The 21,476-nt window shown below is 44.7% G+C and overlaps 1 protein-coding gene across 4 annotated transcripts in view; it reads right to left on the bottom strand.

The window, feature by feature from the left end:
• Nucleotides 1-4,141: 4,141 nt before the first annotated feature.
• The window catches only part of LOC118964938 (CREB-regulated transcription coactivator 3-like), an 85,442-nt gene continuing 68,107 nt past the window's right edge, over nt 4,142-21,476 (bottom strand). For 2 of the 4 annotated variants that reach the window (XM_036981136.1, XM_036981137.1), the window contains 9 exons: nt 21,181-21,219; nt 19,939-20,024; nt 19,633-19,682; nt 17,443-17,696; nt 12,646-12,965; nt 8,557-8,745; nt 6,563-6,712; nt 5,780-5,996; nt 4,142-4,830 (listed from right to left, as the gene is read on the bottom strand). In XM_036981136.1, the coding sequence (XP_036837031.1) occupies nt 4,619-4,830; nt 5,780-5,996; nt 6,563-6,712; nt 8,557-8,745; nt 12,646-12,965; nt 17,443-17,696; nt 19,633-19,682; nt 19,939-20,024; nt 21,181-21,219 (1,517 nt within the window). In that variant the 3' untranslated portion in view covers nt 4,142-4,618. The remainder of the gene's footprint in view (nt 4,831-5,779; nt 5,997-6,562; nt 6,713-8,556; nt 8,746-12,645; nt 12,966-17,442; nt 17,697-19,632; nt 19,683-19,938; nt 20,025-21,180; nt 21,220-21,476) is intronic. The other 2 variants (XM_036981139.1, XM_036981140.1) reach the window with 1 other exon arrangement.

Below are 21,476 nucleotides of genomic sequence, written 5' to 3'. Positions count from 1 at the left end.
AACCATTCCATTGTAGATTTTGCTTTATGTTTTGGATCATTCTCTTGTTGGAAGACCAATCTCCGTCCCAGTCTCAGGTCTTTTGCAGGCCCAAACCATGATGCTGCCACCACCATGTTTGACAGTGGGGATGGTGTGTTCAGCTGTGTTGCTTTTACGCCAAACATAACGTTTTGCATTGTTGCCAAAAAGTTAAATTTTGGTTTCATCTGACCAGAGCACCTTCTTCCACATGTTTGGTGTGTCTCCCAGGTGGGTTGTGGCAAACTTTAAACAACACTTTTTATGGATATCTTTAAGAAATGGCTTTCTTCTTGCCACTCTTCCATAAAGGCCAGATTTGTGCAATATACGACTGATTGTTGTCCTATGGACAGAGTCTCCCACCTCAGCTGTAGATCTCTGCAGTTCATCCAGAGCGATCATGGGCCTCTTGGCTGCATCTCTGATCAGTCTTCTCCTTGTATGAGCTGAAAGTTTAGAGGGACGGCCAGGTCTTGGTAGATTTGCAGTGGTCTGATACTCCTTCCATTTCAATATTATCGCTTGCGCAGTGCTCCTTGGGATGTTTAAAGCTTGGGAAATCTTTTTGTATCCAAATCCGGCTTTAAACTTCTTCACAACAGTATCTCGGACCTGCCTGGTGTGTTCCTTGTTCTTCATGATGCTCTCTGCGCTTTTAACGGACCTCTGAGACTATCACAGTGCAGGTGCATTTATACGGAGACTTGATTACACACAGGTGGATTGTATTTATAATCATTAGTCATTTAGGTCAACATTGGATCATTCAGAGATCCTCACTGAACTTCTGGAGAGAGTTTGCTGCACTGAAAGTAAAGGGGCTGAATAATTTTGCACGCCCAATTTTTCAGTTTTTGATTTGTTAAAAAAGTTTGAAATATCCAATAAATGTCGTTCCACTTCATGATTGTGTCCCACTTGTTGTTGATTCTTCACAAAAAAATACAGTTTTATATCTTTATGTTTGAAGCCTGAAATGTGGCAAAAGGTCGCAAAGTTCAAGGGGGCCGAATACTTTCGCAAGGCACTGTATATATATATATATATATATATATATATATACATACACACATATACATACACACACACACACATATACATATATATATATATATATATATATATATATATATACACACACACACACACACATATATATATATATATATATAAATACACACACACACATATATATATATATATATAAATACACATACACATATATGTATATATACACATACATATATATACACACACATAAATATACACACACATATATATATATATATATATATATATATATACACATACACACACACACATACATATATATATACACATTCACACACACAATTTATTTTTCTTTTACAATTATACCAAAATGTCAAATTCAAACGTATCCTCATATTAAGTATAATTGTACATACTAAAATCTTATCCTTGTAAACAGTTTGCCCTTTTTGTCTCGTTTGAAAAATACATTCTAGTCAGACTGCACTTATAGCGAGGCATATTATATATGTGGCAAACAACTTTTTACAGAAAAATATACCAGGACTGTATATAGCAAAGACATTGAAAAATAATGCTCTGTGCAGACTGATAGACATATCGATCCCTCCTCTTCATTTCTACCATGATTGTTAGTTTGGGTGTACGGCCAAGTAGAGGGCTGTCATTGGGCCGGGCCACAGAGGGGAACATGGCTGTCAGGGGATGTACTGGTGTCATTGTACTAGAACCATACCAGCACAGTGCTAACAAGGTATTAGCATAGTAGTAGAACCATACCAGTGCTGCCTCTGCCTCAAACACCAGGTGCATATTCCAGGTGCATATTCCTCATATGCCTCAAACACCAGGTGCATGTTGGCGGGAGGAACAGCCGTTGTTGTGTGTAAACGCTCCCGGTGCTGCTCAGCATGGCGATCGGGCAGTTACCATGACATGGGTTGCCTTGGCAAGGGTGTTCCTATGGCGTTGTGTAACCAATGTGACTTGGTGATGGATGTTGCCATGTCTGCAGTGCTGTTTGAGCACAGATTGAGTGGAGCGGTATGAACTGGAGAGAGACAGAACCCCCTGAGCAGACCCTCTCAGGGTCCAAGAACATCAGCTGCTGTTCTAGGAAACAGCATCCCCATGTTCTAGAACGTGAGATGTTCCTGCTTGAGAATGTGTCCTGTTCTGGAACGTAGTCTCCACCTGTTCCACAATGTGTCCTGTTCTAGAACATAGAACATTTTATATAATACATGTTGTGTTCTAGAACATGGGCTCAAAAAGGTTCCAGAGCAAAACTCCTGTTCTAGAACAGTTCCTTTTGATTCTGGAACATAATCCAATTGTCTTGCTCTGATTTGACCAGCTCTGGTCCAGAACTTCTGGAGGAAATGTGGCAGTGAGGAGGACAACCCATGAAGGATCAGGATCCGAGCACTAAGCACTGTCATTGAGTACGGCTTGTCCTGCAGCCTCCCTCTCTGTTGATGACACCTGTTGCCCTCTCAGTCTGTGGCAGTCAGTAAGGGCCCTGTGGCAGAGTCAGATGGCTGTGTGTGTGCTGGTGTGAGGCTGTGGCAGCAGCTGGGCAGAGGAAGGCGCTGGTGGGGGGGCCAGCGGTCTTCAAGCTGAAGGACTAGACACTGCACAGCTAATATACAGTTGAAGTCAGAAGTTTACATACACCTTAGCCAAATACATTTAAACTCAGTTGTTCACAATTCCTGATATTTAATCCTAGTAAAAATTCCCTGTCTTAGGTCAGTTAGTATCACCACACTATTTTAAGAATGTGAAATGTCAGAATAATAATAGAGAGAATTATTTATTTCAGCTTTGATTTCTTTCATCACATTCCCAGTGGGTCAGAAGTTTACATACACTCAATTAGTGTTTGGTAGCATTGCCTTTAAATTGTTTAACTTGGGTCAAACGTTTTGGGTAGCCTTCCACAAGCTTCCCACAATAAGTTGGGTGAATGTTGGCCCATTCCTGTAGGCCTCCTTGCTCGCACAAGCTTTTTCAGGTCTGCCCACTCATTTTCTATAGGATTGAGGTCAAGGATTTGTGATGGCCACTCCAATACCTTGACTTTGTTGTCCTTAAGCCATTTTGCCACAACTTTAGAAGTATGCTTGGGGTCATTGTCCATTTGGAAGACCCATTTGCAACCAAGCTTTAACATCCTGACTGATGTCTTGAGATGTTGCTTTAATATATCCACATAATTTTCCTCCTCATGATACCATCTAGTTTGTGAAGTGCACTTGTCCCTCCTGCAGCACCCCAACAACATGATGCTGCCACCCCCGTGCTTCACGGTTGGGATGGTGTCCTTCGGCTTGCAAGCCTCCACCCTTTTCCTCCAAATATAACGATGGTCATTATGGCGAACAGTTCAACATCAGACCAGAGGACATTTCTCCAAAAAGTACGATCTTTGTCCCCATGTGCAGTTGCAAACCGTTGTCTGGCTTTTTTATGGCGGAGCAGTGGCTTCTTCCTTGCTGAACGGCCTTTCAGGTTGTCGATTTAGGACTCGTTTTACTGTGGATATAGATACTTTTGTACCCGTTTCCTCCAGCATCTTCACAAGGTCCTTTGCTGTTGTTCTGGGATTGATTTGCACTTTTCACACCAAAGTACTTTTATCTCTAGGAGACAGAACGCATCTCCTTCCTGAGCGGTATGACGGCTGTGTGGTCCCATGGTGTTTATACTTGCGTACTATTGTTAGTACAGATGAACATAGTACCTTCAGGCATTTGGAAATTGCTCCAAGGATGAACCAGACTTGTGGAGGTCTTTTCTGAGGTCTTGGCTGATTTCTTTTGATTTTCCCATGATCTCAGTGTCTCTTTGCTTGACTTTGAAGGTAGGCCTTGAAATACATCCACAGGTACACCTCCAATTGATTCAAATTATCTCATTTAGCCTATGAGAAGCTTCTAAAGCCATGACATAATTTTCTGGAATTTTCCAAGCTGTTTAAAGGCACAGTCAACTTAGTGTATGCAAACTTCTGACCCAATGGAATTGTGATACCGTGAATTATAAGTGAAATAATCTGTCTGTAAACAATTGTTGGAAAAACTACTTGTGTCATGCACAAAGTAGATGTCCTAACCGACTTGCCAAAACTAGAGTTTGTTAACAAGAAATTTGTGGAGTGGTTGAAAAACAAGTTTTAATAACTCCAACCTAAGTGTATGTAAAATTCCAACTTCAACTGTATATAGGTGGAGGAACACTATAGGAACGTTATAGTAACGTTATAGTAATGCTCAGTGCTGATGTAATGTTGGTAAAAAATAAAAAAAATAATATCAAATCAATGGTACATCAGTCCATCCGTTCCAAATGACTATGCACAACGTAGGTAAGAGCGTGTGTGTGTGTGGCATTTACATGTGAAGCCCATGTAAACAGTGATTGTACACAAGTCTATTCCTCTGTAATAGTGTGTGTGTCTGTAAATGCCTTAAAAAATTGCATACGTATGCCATGAGTGTGTGAGGGAGGTGGGGATCATTCAAGTTTAACCCACGCTACCTGGCCTATACAGTCTGTGTGTGTATGTGTGCGTGCCCGATTACAGTCTGTCGCTGCGGAAACTGTCCTCCACCGAGGGGTCAGAGAGCACCATGTCGGGGTCACTGAGCATGTTCAGACCATCCAGGCTCAAGGGCTCGATGCGCAGCTCATCTTCCAGTGGGAAGCTCACCTCCGAGTCAAAACAGTCAGCCATGTGGCCGGCCGACATGGCACTGCTGATGTCCTTGGAATGACTGGGGTTGGAGTCATCTATGTGACAGGGAGAAAAAGGGGGAACGGACAGCAGAGAGAGGATAAAGAGAGGAGGAAGAGAAAGTAGGGGAGAGAAGGAGAGACGGATGAAGTTAGTGACTCAAGTCATTGAAACTTCCACTCCTCACAGCCACACACACACTCCCTGGTCTACCAGTCGGTATGATGCTGGACATCCCTCCACCTACTGTACCAGTCGGTATGATGCTGGACACCCCTCCACCTACCGTACCAGTCGGTATGACGCTGGGCACCCCTCCACCTACCAGTCAGTATGATATTGGGCACCCCTCCACCTACCAGTCAGTATGATATTGGGCACCCCTCCACCTACCAGTCAGTATGATATTGGGCACCCCTCCACCTACCAGTCAGTATGATATTGGGCACCCCTCCACCTACTAGTCAGTATGATATTGGGCACCCCTTCACCTACCAGTCAGTATGATATTGGGCACCCCTCCACCTACTAGTCAGTATGATATTGGGCACCCCTTCACCTACCAGTCAGTATGATATTGGGCACCCCTCCACCTACTAGTCAGTATGATATTGGGCACCCCTCCACCTACTAGTCAGTATGATATTGGGCACCCCTCCACCTACTAGTCAGTATGATATTGGGCACCCCTCCACCTACCAGTCGGTATGATATTGGGCACCCCTCCACCTACCAGTCAGTATGATATTGGGCACCCCTCCACCTACCAGTCAGTATGATATTGGGCACCCCTCCACCTACCAGTCAGTATGATATTGGGCACCCATCCACCTACCAGTCAGTATGATATTGGGCACCCCTCCACCTACCAGTCAGTATGATATTGGGCACCCATCCACCTACCAGTCAGTATGATATTGGGCACCCCTCCACCTACCAGTCGGTATGATATTGGGCACCCCTCCACCTACCAGTCAGTATGATATTGGGCACCCATCCACCTACCAGTCAGTATGATATTGGGCACCCCTCCACTGCAGTTGTAGTTGTTGTTGGGTCTCATCTGCTGCAGCTGGTCCTGCAAGTTGCCGTGGCTCCCACCCAGGCCCATGAGGGCGGCCTGCGAGTAGTATAGGGGCGAGGAAGAGGGCGAGGACGGGTCGAAACACGAACCGCCTGCAATTTGGCTCATTGCACTCTCCAACATGCTGAACTGGTCCAACTGAAGAGGAGGCAGGAAGAGATAGAGGTGGGAGAGGAGGGATGGGAGGGGAGAGAGAAAAGAGATGGTGGTGATGGGGGGGGGGGGGCAAAGGTCAAACACAACCATTACAGATGACCAATCAATGACAAACAACCATTCCAAATGACCAACCAATGATCGACAACCATTCCAAATGACCAACCAATGACCAAAACAAGCATACTCTTGAGCGGACTTGGTTCATTACTCCACATTACTCATTACTCTACAGCACATGATATATCATAGAACTACAAATATCTGGTTGCCACAATTACACCCCTAAAACTTCTACCCATCAATTAAGACATTTTAAAGGGATAGTTCTCAAACAATCATTTAGTATTTTGCTCATTAGTCCACTGTTAATACAGTCCCAAAATATTGTGCTTGTCAGCAGTCAAGTTTTCAAGAAGAAGCACTTTCTGAACAGTGCAAAAACAGTGCTGATGCGATTTGTGCCATTTTTGAGTAAACTATCCCTTTAATTGACTTTGGCAGGCCTAAACCCATCACTGAACAAAAAAAAACCTTCAGATACTAACTGTGAATGAGGGAATGAACTCCTTTCCGGAGGATCCTTCTCTAGAGACTTCTCCCCGGTGGTTTACCTGGTAGGACAGTGCCTTGGCCTGGCGACTGGAGAACTGTGGGTCCATGAACGGGTCATTGAAGAACGCCGCCATGTTGTTATGCTGTGGGAAGAAGAGGGAGAGATGGAGAAACATGGAGATAGATATGGGGGAGCGAAAGATGGAGAGAGAAGAGATGGATTAGGAGGAGACAGATGAGGAGAGAGAAGAGATGGATTAGGAGGAGACAGATGAGGAGAGAAGAGATGGATTAGGAGGAGACAGATGAAGAGAGAGAAGAGATGGATTAGGAGGAGACAGATGAAGAGATGGATTAGGAGACGACAGATGAAGAGATGGATTAGGAGACGACAGATGAAGAGAGAGAAGAGATGGATTAGGAGGAGACAGATGAAGAGATGGATTAGGAGGAGACAGATGAAGAGATGGATTAGGAGGAGACAGATGAAGAGATGGATTAGGAGACGACAGATGAAGAGAGAGAAGAGATGGATTAGGAGACGACAGATGAAGAGAGAGAGAAGAGATGGATTAGGAGGAGACAGATGAAGAGATGGATTAGGAGACGACAGATGAAGAGATGGATTAGGAGACGACAGATGAAGAGAGAGAAGAGATGGATTAGGAGGAGACAGATGAAGAGAGAGAAGAGATGGATTAGGAGGAGACAGATGAAGAGAGAGAAGAAATGGATTAGGAGATGACAGATGAAGAGATGGATTAGGAGACGACAGATGAAGAGAGAGAAGAGATGGATTAGGAGACGACAGATGAAGAGAGAGAAGAGATGGATTAGGAGGAGACAGATGAAGAGATGGATTAGGAGACGACAGATGAAGAGATGGATTAGGAGACGACAGATGAGAGAGAAGAGATGGATTAGGAGGAGACAGATGAAGAGAGAGAAGAGATGGATTAGGAGGAGACAGATGAAGAGAGAGAAGAGATGGATTAGGAGGAGACAGATGAAGAGAGAGAAGAAATGGATTAGGAGACGACAGATGAAGAGAGAGAGAAGAGATGGATTAGGAGGAGACAGATGAAGAGATGGATTAGGAGACGACAGATGAAGAGATGGATTAGGAGACGACAGATGAAGAGAGAGAAGAGATGGATTAGGAGGAGACAGATGAAGAGAGAGAAGAGATGGATTAGGAGGAGACAGATGAAGAGAGAGAAGAGATGGATTAGGAGGAGACAGATGAAGAGAGAGAAGAAATGGATTAGGAGATGACAGATGAAGAGAGAGAAGAGGTGGATTAGGAGACGACAGAATGGACAGTGCTCTGAGAGTTTAGTTACCAGGTCTAATGCAGTGATTTACCAAGTTAGTAACATTTAACTGCCTACAAATCGCTCTAATAGAGCAGCCTACCATTTAGTGCATTTCTTTTGAGCCCTACCCATAAGGCTCTGGTTAGAAGTAGTGCACTGTGTAGTGAATAGGGTTCCATTTGTGATGTGAATAGGGTTCCATTTGTGATGCAACCAAGGATGTTTTTAGTTCTTTAGAATTTGGGTCTGCTTCCTTCCTTCCACGAATTTGGTGTTTATCAACCACAGACTACAGAGTTAGACAAATAACATTTGGGTTCCAGGAAATGGTTGAGTCTAGTGGCTGTGTGTGTGTGTGTGTGTGTGTGTGTGTGTGTGTGTGTCTGGAGTGGTACTGAAGCAGAATAATATCCCTCTCTCCTTATCAGAGCATGCCAACAGTCTCTGACATTAGACACTAGGCCAGCAACAGAAGTGTATGAGACATACAACATTGGGGCATAGACTCAGAGATACTATCTGCATATACAAGTGTTTCCCTAAAAGGATACACTGTTCAAAGGGATGATTTTTCAACTCATCTAGGCTGTAGTACATTTCTCTAGACAGTTTTTGGATATGTATTTGGCTTTAGAACATAGACATATCCAGACACACAGACAAACACTTACACCAGAGTTGAAGTCCAGAGAGATGTTCTGCAGAGGGGACACTGGCTGCTGTTGATGCTGATGATGACGTTGTTGCTGGCGTTGTTGTTGTTGCCCCATTGAATGCTGGGACTGTTGGTGTAGCTGTTGGTAGAGAGGGTAGGGAGGGGGAGGCTCCATTGGCAAGCTGCTGGTGTCCAAGGCAACCCCCTGAAAAAAAGACGAAAAGAAAGAGGGAGGGTTAGAGGGAGAGAGGGTGGGTTAGAGGGAGAGAGGTGGGAGGGGGGTTAGAAGGGGGACGGGTGGGAGGGAGGGTTAGAGGGAGAGAGGGTGGGTTAGAGGGAGAGAGGTGGGAGGGGGGTTAGAAGGGGGACGGGTGGGAGGGAGGGTTAGAGGGAGAGATGGTTGGAGGGAGGGAGGGAGGGTTAGAGGGAGAGATGGTGGGAGGGAGGGTTAGAGGGAGAGAGGGTGGGAGGGGGGTTAGAGGGAGAGAGGGTGGGAGGGAGGGTTAGAGGGAGAGAGGGTGGGTTAGAGGGAGAGAGGGAGGGGTCATTAGAGTAATCAAAAGATGCACTATTATTTGGCTGCGTATCAGGTTAGCCTTAAACCACTGAGGACTTTCCCCAAAAACACAGTATACATGAAGCTGCCAGGTTAACCTCCCAACAAGGGGTTTCTAACCTCAAGGGTCTTTCCTGGTTACAGGAAGAAAGGGCTCGACATTCTCACTGGCCTACGGACCAGGGAGGATTTGGACACCATGTGGGCTAGTCAATCATCCACGCCAATGGTCCACTTGGGCTACTGAAAGCATCATGATAAAGGTCATCTGCAGTCTATAAAATGTACTAATAAATAAAACACTTCTTAAATGTAAATAAATCCATCTAAATGTAAACTTAAATCTATTTGTATTTTTATTTATTATAATTTTTTTTTTTTTTTACGGATTCCCAAAGCTGTTAGTTTGCTAGTTCGTGTATCTTATAGCATGCAGTTATGCACACAGTTCGAGCTTAATATCACCTACTTGTTGGCCAGCAAGAAATCCGTTTAGTACGCAACTCTCAAACTCTGACAGCAGTTTGAGCTTTAACTCAGCCCCTCCGAAAGACCCTCATACAGTTGAAGTCTGAAGTTTACATACACTTAGGTTGGAGTCATTAAAACTCATTTTTCAACCACTACACACATTTTTGGGCAAGTCGGTTAGGACCTCTACTTTGTGCATGACACAAGTAATTTTTCCAACAATTGTTTACAGACAGATTATTTAACTTATAATTCACTGTATCACAATTCCAGTGGGTCAGAAATGTACATACACTTAGATGAGTGTGCCTTTAAACAGCTTAGAAAATTCCAGAAAATTATGTCATGGCTTTAGAAGCTTCTGATAGGCTAATTGACATCATTTGAGTCAATTGAAGGTGTACCTGTGGATGTATTTCAAGGCCTACCTTCAAACTCAGTGGCTCTTTGCTTGACATCATGGGAAAACCAAAATAAATCAGCCAAGACCTCAGAAAAAACATTGTAGACCTCCACAAGTCTGGTTCATCCTTGGAAGTAATTTCCAAACGCCTGAAGGTACCACGTTCATCTGTACAAACAATAGTACGCAAGTATAAACACCATGGGAACATGCAGCCATCATACTGCTCAGGAAGGAGACACGTTCTGTCTCCTAGAGATGAAAGTACTTTGGTGCGAAAATTGCAAATGAATCCCAGAACAACAGCAAAGGACCTTGTGAAGATGCTGGCGGAAACAGGTACAAAAGTATCTATATCCACAGTAAATGGAGTCCTAAATCAATATAACTTGAAAGGCTGCTCAGCAAGGAAGAAGCCACTGCTCCAAAACCGCCATAAAAAAGCCAGACGGTTTGCAACTGCATATGGGGACAAAGATCCTACATTTTAGAGAAATGTCCTCTGGTCTGAAGAAACAAAAATAGAACTGTTTGGCCATGATGACTATTGTTATGTTTGGAGGAAAAAGTGGGAGGCTTGCAAGCCGAAGAACACCATCCCAACCGTGAAGCACGGGGGTGGCAGCATCATGTTGTTGGGGTGCTTTGCTGAATGAGGGACAGGTGCACTTCACAAACTAGATGGCATCATGAGGAGGAAAATGATGTGGATATATTGAAGCAACATCTCAAGACATCAGTTAAATCTTGGCAAAATGGCTTAAGGACAACAAAGTCAAGGTATTGGAGTGACCATCACAAAGCCCTGACCTCAATCCTATAGAAAATGTGTGGGCAGAACTGAAAAGGCGTGTGAGAGCAAGGCCAACAAACCTGACTCAGTTACACCAGCTCTGTCAGGAGGAAAATTCACCCAACTTATTGTGGAAAGCTTGTGGAAGGCTACCCGAAACGTTTAACCCTTGAAAACTATTTAAAGGCAACGCTACCAAATACTAATTGAGTGTATGTAAACTTCTGACACACTGGGAATGTGATGAAAGAAATAAAAGCTGAAATAAATCATTCTCTACTATTATTCTGACATTTCACATTCTTAAAATAAAGTGGTCATCCTAACTGACCTAAGACAAGGATTAAAATGTCAGGAATTGTGAAAAACTGAGTTTAAATGTATTTAGCATATGTAAACTTCTGACTTCAACAGTATACAGGTTGGAGTGGTTTGAGCAGGGGGCTGCCACACTGGGCACCCGTGAAGCAGTTGTTTTGGGGGGTTAAGTGCCTTGAGTAATGGCACAGCGGCAGGATTTGATACCAGCAACCCTCTAGTTGCCAGTTCACATCCTGACAGATGATTTTTTCAGTCAGACCCGGGATTCGAACTGGCAACCATCCGGTTGCTGGCTTGCCTGTCTAACCGGGGAAAGCGAGCTAAGTAAGTAGTGAGGTGTGTGTGTGTCTGTGTATTGAGAAGGTAAGTATGACTAAACTCAGAACTTTCAGGACCCTGTAATTCAAAGATAATTAGTAAAAATCAAAATAACTTCACAGATTTTCATTGTAAAGGGTTTAAATACTGTTTACCATGCTTGTTCAATTAACAATTAATGAACATGCACCTGTGGAACAGTCATTAAGACACTAACAGCTTACAGACAGTAGGCAATTAAGGTCACAGTAATGAAAACTTAGGACACTAAAGAGGCCTTTCTACTGACTCCGAAAAACACCAAAAGAAAGATGCCCAGGGTCCCTACTCATTTGCGTGAACGTGCCTTAGGCATGCTGCAATGAGGCATGAAGACTGCAGATGTGGCCAGGGAAATAAATTGCGATGCCTAAGACAGCGCTACAGGGAGACAGGCCGGACAGCTGATCATCCTCGCAGTGGCAGACCACCTGTAACACCTGCACAGGATCAGTACATCCGAACATGACACCTGCGGGACAGGTACAGGATGGCAACAACTGACCGAGTTACACCAGGAACACACAAGTGGGATCGATTTGGAGGTGGAGGGTCCGTCATGGTCTGGGGAGGTGTGTCACAGCATCATCGGACTGTGCTTTTTGTCATTGCAGGCAATCTCAACACTGTGCGTTACAGGGAAGACATCCTCCTCCCTCATGTGGTACCCTTCCTGCAGGCTCATCCTGACCCTCCAGCATGACAATGACGCCAGCCATACTGCTCGTTCTGTGCGTGATTTCATGCAAGACAGGCCATGGCCAGCGAAGAGCTCGGCGCTCAAACCATTGAGCACGTCTGGGACCTGTTGGATCGGAGGGTGAGGGCTAGGGCCATTCCCCCCAGAAATGTCTGGGAACTTGCAGGTGCCTTGGTGGAAGAGTGGGGTAACATCTCACAGCAAGAACTGGCAAATCTGGTGCAGTCCAATGAGGAGGAGATGCACTGCAGGACTTAATGCAGCTGGTGGCCACACCAGATACTGACTGTTACTTTTGATTTTGACCCCCCTTTGTTCAGGGACACATTATTCAATTTCTATTAGTCACATGTCTGTGGAACTTGTTCAGTTTATGTCTCAGTTGTTGAATCTTGTTATGTTCATACAAGTATTTACACATTACACATTAAGTTTGCTGAAAATAAATGCAGTTGACAGTGAGAGGACGCTTCTTTTTTCCCCCCTGAGTTTTTGTGTGTGTACCTGTGTGATGGGGGACAGTGAGGGGGACATTGTGGGAGACAGCTGCTTGGAAAGCCCCCGCCGTTGCTCGGTGCCGGGTGACAGAGTGAGGGGGCTGATGGGAGCCGGGCGGCGGCGAGGCGAACTGCTCATGGCTCCCTGCGGAGGGTTGGAGAGGGACGTCAGACGGAGGGACGAGTGGATGGAGGGATTGCTGAGGGACGAGTGCAGCTGGGAGTTTTGGAGAGAGTTCTGGATGGAGGGATTGCTGAGGGACGAGTGCAGCTGGGAGTTTTGGAGAGAGTTCTGGATGGAAGGATTGCTCAGAGAGGACGAGAGACCTGGAAGAAAGAAGGAAGGGACAGAAGGCTTTTGAGTCACACATTCAGACCACAGACTATTATTAACAGTTTGGAGTATTTAATTCCCATTTCCTAATGTCCCTCCTCTGCACCAGGTCATGGATCAGTAGTATGCAGGCATTGTTATCAGGTGTGCCTACACACACTGTAGTCATTTAGCAAAGAGACTTACAGGAGCAATTAGGGACAGATTTTTCACCTAGTTGGCTCGGTAAGTCGATCCAGCAACTTTCAGTTACTGGCCCAATGCTCTTAACCGCTAGTCTACCTCACACACACACACACACACACGTTGTATTAAATACAAAGATCTCCACACACTGATTCATCAGAGGAAGAATTGATTAAAACATTTGTACTTATTTTTGTGATTGCTTCCATTTCTGAATGGTTTGCATTAGCACTATGTGCAAATGCATTTCATCATGCCAATAAACTCATTATGTTTTTTAAAGTGGCAATCTACGATTACTACATCAAGGTTTGGACATTTAAATAATAAAATATAGCCATTGATTATTGAAGAATATACTTCAAATTATAAATGCCTGTCTAACCCCATCAAAACCCCAAATATAAGCTTATTTTACTACATTGTTTGTAAACAAATGAATTGAAAACAAGCACTGTATAGCATCATTTTGAGATCATGGATGTTCAGTCCTTATATGCTTAGCGCTCTCTATGAATTTGAGTGTTACACTCATCCAGCCCCAGCCCCTAGCTGGTTAACCAAAAAAGTGTCAGGTTGTTGCTTTGCTTTTGTTTGAACTGCAGATTGCCTGATTAAATAAAGGGAAGCATCATTGGTTTGAAATTAACTGCAAGGAGGAGAGAACAGTGCTGCTTGGTTAAAAGGAGTCTTGTGAGACGCAAGATAATGTGGATGTTATGTCTGCATTCGTTTTTCCAATCCCCACCCAGATACACACATAGGACCCCATTTGTTAATATCCCAACAATCAGAGAGGGAGAGAGAGAAAGGGTCCGAGAGAGAGAGGGTCAGAGAGGGTCAGAGAGAGAGTGAGAGGGCCCGAGAGAGAGCGAGCGCGAGAGGGCCCGAGAGAGCGCGAGCGGGCCCGAGAGCGCGCGAGAGGGCTCGAGAGAGAGAGAGAGAGAGAGAGAGAGAGAGAGAGAGAGAGAGAGAGAGAGAGAGAGAGAGAGAGCGCGAGAGGGTACGAGAGAGAGCGCGAGAGGGTACGAGAGAGAGCGCGAGAGGGTACGAGAGAGAGCGCGAGAGGGTACGAGAGAGAGCGCGAGAGGGTACGAGAGAGAGCGAGAGGGTTTTGAGAGAGCGAGAGGGTTCGCGAGAGCGAGAGGGTTTGAGAGAGAGAGGAGTGATTAGATAGTGGTAGATTTCAGAGGGAGGAGGGTTGGATAAAGACATCCCTCTATATTCACTTTACTCTCCCTTCAAACCACTAAAAGGCTATTAATATAATTTTCACAATATTATTCCAACCACAGTGTGGAAATATATATAAATCACAGGAAAAACCCCTTTTTTTTGCACTGGGCCTTTAATGTCTTTTTTTGTAAATATATTTTTATATTAAATCATGTGGTTCAGAAAACCCCCAATGTGAAGGTCTTGGCTTGCTGGCCCTTGTTTTATTATTGGCGATCGGTCCATGGCTTGGATCACCCTTTTAACAACTGTCTATTGAACAAAATAAAGTTGAGAATGACTCTCTGACCTAGCCTGGAGGCGTCCTCAGCCTCGCACCAGATCATCAGCAAACAGTAGACATTTGACTTCAGATTCTAGTAGGGTGAGGCCGGGTGCTGCAGACTGTTCTAGTGCCCTGGCCAATTTCAGGCTGTATCACTGTAAAATGCCTCTCTCCACCACTGGGTCAGAAAACTAACATCCTCTCCTCCTCCTCCTCCCTCCCTCCCTCCATCCTCTCCTCCTCCTCCTTCCATCCATCCTCTCCTTCTCTCTCTCTCCTCCTCCCTCCCTCCCTCCCTCTATCCATCCATCCTCTCTCTCATCCTCCCTCCCTCCAGCCATCCATCCTCTCCTCCTCCTCCTCCTCCTCCCTCCCTCCCTCCCTCCATCCATCCTCTCCTCCTCCTCCCTCCCCCCCTCCCTCCCTCCCTCCCTCCATCCATCCATCCATCCTCTCTCTCATCCTCCCTCCCTCCCTCCATCCTCTCCTCCTCCTCCCTCCCTGACTCCATCCTCTCCTCCTCCTCCCTCCATCCATCCTCTCCTTCTCTCTCCTCCTCCCTCCCTCCATCCATCCATCCTCTCTCATCCTCCCTCCCTACATCCATCCTCTCCTCCTCCTCTCTCTCTCTCATCCTCCCTCCCTCCATCCATCCATCCTCTCTCATCCTCCCTCCCTACATCCATCCTCTCCTCCTCCTCTCTCTCTCTCATCCTCCCTCCCTCCCTCCATCCTCTCCTCCTCTCTCATCCTCCCTCCCTCCATCCTCTCCTCGTCTCTCTCTCTCTCATCCTCCCTCCATCCATCCATCCTCCCTCTCATCCTCCCTCCCTCCCTCCATCCTCTCCTCCTCTCTCATCCTCCCTCCCTCCATCCTCTCCTCGTCTCTCTCTCTCTCATCCTCCCTCCCTCCATCCTCTCCTCCCTCTCATCCTCCCTCCTTCCATCCATCCTCTCCTCCTCCCTCCATCCTCTCCTCCTCCCTCCCTCCATCCATCCATCCTCTCCCTCCATCCATCCATCTTCTCCTACTGCACAGAACCAACTTGGACTCGGCTCTACACACGAGTGCCATGAACCCCCAGGACCCCTTTCACATAAACCAGCAGATTATTTTTTTTTTGGGGGGGGGGGGGGGGGGGGATGGGCCGAGGGCCCCCCCAGCGCACCGGTGAGGACACACAGCATCTGCACACATACAACCATCTACACACACGCTGTGTTGAGAAAGTATTCACACCCCTTTACTTTTTTCATATTTTGTTGTTACAGCCTGAATTTAAAATGGATTCAATTGAGATTTTGTGTCACTGGCCATAATGTGAAAGTAGAATTGTGTTTTAAGAAATGTTAACAAATTAATTGAAAATGGAAAGCTGAAATGTCTTCAGTCAATAAGTATTCAACCCCTTTGTTATGGAAAGCCTAAATAAGTTCAGGAGTAAAAATTGTCTTAACAAGTCACATAATAAGTTGCATGGACTCTGTGTGAAAAATTGTGTTTAACATGATTTTTTATAATGACTACCTCATCTCTGTATAATTATCTGTAAGGTCCCTCAGTTGAGCAGTGAATTTCAAACAGATTCAACCACAAAGACCAGGGAGGTTTCCCTTTGCCTTGTAAAGAAGGGCACCTATTGGTAGATGGGTAAACAAAAACAAAAAAAGAAGACATTGTGAATATCTCTTTGAGCATGGTGAAGTTAATAATTACACTTTGGATGGTGTTACTAACTCAGTTGACGGAGAGGAAGGAAACCGTTTAGGTATTTCACCATGAGGCCAATAGTGACTTTAAAACAGTTAGAGTTTAATGTCTGTGATAGGAGAAAACTGAGGATGGAACAACATTGTAGTTACTTCACAATACTAACCTAAAGTGAAAGAGTGAAAAGAAGAAAGCCTGTACAGAACACAAATACTCCAAAGTATTTGTATTCTGTTTGCAATATGGGACTAAAAAGTAAAACTGCAAAAAATCTTGCAAAGAAATGAACTTTATGTCCTGAATGTTTGTTGCAAATCCAGCACAACACATCACTGAGTACCACTCTTCATATTTTGAAGCAAGGTGGAGGCTGCATCATGTTATGGGTATGCTTGTCATCAGCAAGGACTAGGGAGTTTTTTAGGATAAAAACTAAACTGAATAGAGCTAAGCACAAGCAAAATCCTACAAGAAAACCTGGCTAAGTCTGCTTACCAACAGACACCGGGAGACAAATTCACCTTTCAGCAGGACAATAACATCTACACTGGAGTTGCTTACCAAGACAACATAGAATGTTTCTGATTCAAAAAACAATTTGGCAGAGCATGAAGAATTTTGAAAAACAGAATGGGAAAATATTGTACAATGCAGGTGTGCAATGCTCTTACAGACTTACCCAGAAAGACTCACAGCTGATTCTAACATGTAGGGGTGGGAATACTTATGGAAATGAGACATTTCTGTATTTAATTGATCTGATCATTTCTTTGTCAGTGGGCAAACGTACAAAATCAGCAGGGAATCAAATACTTTTTTCCCTCCCTGTATGTATGCGTCTGTGCCTGGTTTCACGAGTGCACACAGACAAAAGACACATCCCCACACTCCCACAGTACATACATTCACACCCATCTCTAGGCCTTTACTTAACCGTATTGGAGGAAAAGGTCCATGGTCCCTCCCCTTTGAGATTCATATCCAATGAGTTTAGAGGAAAAGATGAGAGGAAAGACGAATTTAGAAAAATCCACCCCCACACACCCTGTCCCCCCCCACCCCAAACACCCACCTCCTTCAGTCCAGCCTCCCTGGTGATTCCCTATGCCGAGGTGCATCATGGCGGCGGGCAGGTTGCCTGTGCTGCTGCCCCCGCTCAGGTTGGGGTGGTAGCCTCCCCCTCCGTGGTGCCCGTCGTCTGGGTCCAGGGGTGTGGGCAGCGGTGAGGGGAAGTGCAGGTTGCTGAGGTCTGGCAGGGAACCGCCCGTGTTCAACGAGCCCTGGTAGTTAGAGAGGCCTGCGTTCTGCTCTGGAGACGGGAATATACTGAGGACAAGAGGGGAGAGAAAACCAATTATGAAGTGGATTTTAAAAGGGGAACGTTTAATCTGGATGGGTAGAGGGGAGAAAGTCAGCGTTTTTTTGTCATGAATCTTGTTCTGGGAGCAGCTCTGCAGAGCAGTCACTAGATGGCACAGCCACAAAGTAATAAAATCAGATTTTAAACCCAACGCTAACATTAACCTCACTGCTAACCCTAATGCCTAACCTTAACCTTAAATGAATGAATTTTTACAATATACCCAATTTTGACTTTGAAGCTGGCCTATCGAAGGGAAAACCGCTAAGTTCTGAACAAGACTCATGACAAACATCAATGTGCTAGAAGGGAGGGAATGTAACATCTGTGACATACTTTTGGGCGGAGTTATGGCCTTTTTTGTTGTGTGGCGAAGGCATTGTATTTTTTATTTATTTCTTTCACCTTTATTTAACCAGGTAGGCTAGTTGAGAACAAGTTCTCATTTGCAACTGCGACCTGGCCAAGATAAAGCAAAGCAGTTCGACACAAACAACAACACAGAGGTACACATGGAATAAACAAACATACAATCAATAATACAGTAGAAAAATCTATATACAGCACGTGCAAATGAAGTAGGATAAGAGAGGTAAGGCAATAAATAGGCCATGTTGGCAAAGTAATTACAATATAGCAATTAAATACTGGAATGGTAGGATGTGCAGAAGATGAATGTGCAAGTAGAGATACTGGGGTGCAAAGGAGCAAGACAAATAAATAAATAAATAAATAAATAAACACAGTATGGGGATGAGGTAGATTGGATAGGCTATTTACAGATGAGCTATGTACAGGTGCAGTGATCTGCTCTGACAGCTGTTGCTTAAAGCTAGTGAGGGAGGTAAGAGTCTCCAGCTTCAGAGATTTTTGCAGTTCGTTCCAGTCATTGGTAGCAGAGAACTGGAAGGAGAGGCGGCCAAAGGAAGAATTGGCTTTGGGGGTGACCAGTGAGATATACCTGCTGGAGCGCGTGCTATGAGTGGGTGCTGCTATGGTGACCAGTGAGCTGAGATAAGGCGGGGCTTTACCTAGCAGAGACTTGTAGATGACCTGGAGCCAGTGGGTTTGGCGACAAGTATGAAGGTCGCAGTGGTGGGTAGTATATGGGGCCTTGGTGACAAAACGGATGGAACTGTGATAGACTGCATCCAATTTGTTGAATAGAGTGTTGGAGGCTATTTTGTAAATGACATCGCCTGAAGTCGAGGATCGGTAGGATGGTCAGTTTTACGAGGGTATGTTTGGCAGCATGAGTGAAGGATGCTTTGTTGCGAAATAGGAAGCCAATTCTAGATTTAATTTTGGATTGGAGATGCTTAATGTGAGTCTGGAAGGAGAATTTACAGTCTCACCAGACACCTAGGTATTTGTAGTTGTCCACATATTCTAAGTGAAATATATTTTTTAAATGTTATCAATAAAGTTATCAATAATAGCATTGGTGAGAAGTAATATTTGTGTGGAAAACCATGTTTGTGAGTGGACTTCCCCTTTAAATGTACCAGCAAGTGAACATTTGCATCCCTGTTCATTCAAGCCCTCAGTGAGATAACTGACTCACTGCTCGATAGTAGTGACCAGCAGCCCACTGTACTGTACTGCTAGACCCAACAAACACACACAATGTTGAAAGAATATGTTGATACAGACATCAACAATGTTGACACATACACACACAATGTTGACAGACTATGTTGACATGCACATCCACAATGTTGACACACACACACATACACACACACACACACACACACAATATATGGATCACATCCCAGTCTTTCTCCCTCTCAGACATCTGTCATTGAGAATCACAAACAACTTGGCTCATAATGATGACTGATTGTTGTTTAAACATAGTGCCCTGTATGAGTGGATGGAAGATGGATCCTGAAGACTCACTTGATTCCAGGCACTTCACAGGATTTGGGCCGTGATGAGAGGGATTGAACCTATAATAGAGAAACAATCAGGTGATTAAACTGATCAAAAGCAAAAAGAGTGATGGAATCTCAAAATGACTAATCTAACTACTGGAATATTTAGTCAACAGTCTAAGTGTTATGGTTCTGGAACATGAGGCAGAATGATGTGTATTGGAAGCATGTCTTCATTAGTACTGCAGCTTTTCCCATCAGCATGATCTCATCCCAAAAGGCTTCCATGTCTGTCATTATGTCTTAATCAACCGCCCCCCCCCCCACACACCTTCTTGGCCTCCCACAGTTGCTTGGGCAGGGGCTTGCTGACACCCATCAGACCCTCCTCATTAGACAGGGATGGGAAGGAGAACACTGGAGAAAGGAGGGGGAGAAAGAGAGATTAGAGATAATCAACTCCTCACACAGATCTCTAGTTATTCACACCTACTGAAAGATCAAAAGACTGCAGATCAATCTAGACTAGAGGTTATCAAGTGTTCGGACACAATGGGTTTTCTTAATGTACATACTACCGTGCTCCACACTCTCATGCTCCGCGTGCATTCTCCGACCACGTTCTCTTGAGTACGTTCTTGTGAGGACGAGTACGGAGATTGCCTCACACATTACATTTGATAAGCACTCACACTCCCCCTACTGTATTACCTCACGCTGCACCCCCCCATTCACTGAACCTTCTTCCAAGATATACACAAAGCAAATGTTTTTCCTCCTAATTATCAGCTAGATATGTGAATCGTAATAATCTAGTTAGACAGCTAGTTAAACAGGCAAAAATGACCTAAATTCTTCATGGGTAGCTAACAATTATTTGTGACTATGTGGCTAGCTAACAGTACTAGTAATAAGCCCTATTGACTTATTATGGGTTGGTAAACATGCCAGAATTAACACAGCATGTATTTTTTAACATATCAAGATGAAATATTGTCGTCAGGCAACATATGAGATGTGAATAGGCAATATTTAATTCTGAAGTCGGAGTGTATTTTCTCTCGCTTCAGCTCAAATAATGGCCGACATTAATTTCAAGAAATGTTGCATCATTTTTTACGTGGTTGCATCATTTTTCTTTGAAGCATCGATGCATGCTTCAAAATATGTACAAATAGAGTACGCATTTGAGAAGTGCCCTCCATGCGCCATTTCGCCTACTTTGATTTGGACGCATACTCCGACCCTCCCGTGCACGGAGCACGATACCATGCATTTTGAGACACACAATGACTCAGGGGATCTGCATGCAGGATGCCTAGGCAGTGTGTGTGTCCATTCAGGTATTGGGTAGTAAAGGTCAACGATGCTGTGAATGAAGCACGTCTTGTACGCTGACACATCTGTACATGTACCAGGCAGCAACACATCCAGTGGCAAGCACCGTCACACACACATTATGGCCAGAGATCTAGGGGTGTGGGAGCTAGGGGGCAGCAGAAGCCTCTTCTACACTTGTGTTGGGAGAGATGGAATCAGGGATGAGGTAGAGGGGGGAGGAGGTTCAACTCACCATCTCCAGAGCCGTCCACCTCCGCCTCGTTCACACTGGCTGCACTCCGGCCCCCGCAGGAGAGAGAGAGAGATCAGATAAAGGAGAGGAGAGAGAGAGAGCAAGAGAAAGGAGGGGGAGAGAGGGAAGGGGTGAAGAAAGTAGAGGAACATTAGACAATCACATACTTTCACCAGCTGCTCAGATCCGGCCCACTGTGTTCACGTCACTGACAAAATAATCAACCTTTAGGACATCAGCAGCAGGCATTTTACCTTCAATATGAATATATTACCACTTCTTAAAACACGGCAGCT

The sequence above is a fragment of the Oncorhynchus mykiss genome, chromosome 6 (assembly GCF_013265735.2).
Source record: "Oncorhynchus mykiss isolate Arlee chromosome 6, USDA_OmykA_1.1, whole genome shotgun sequence".
NCBI lineage: Eukaryota > Metazoa > Chordata > Actinopteri > Salmoniformes > Salmonidae > Oncorhynchus > Oncorhynchus mykiss.
Note: the sequence above shows the minus strand (reverse complement) of the source record. Positions and strands in the feature narration are given on the sequence as shown.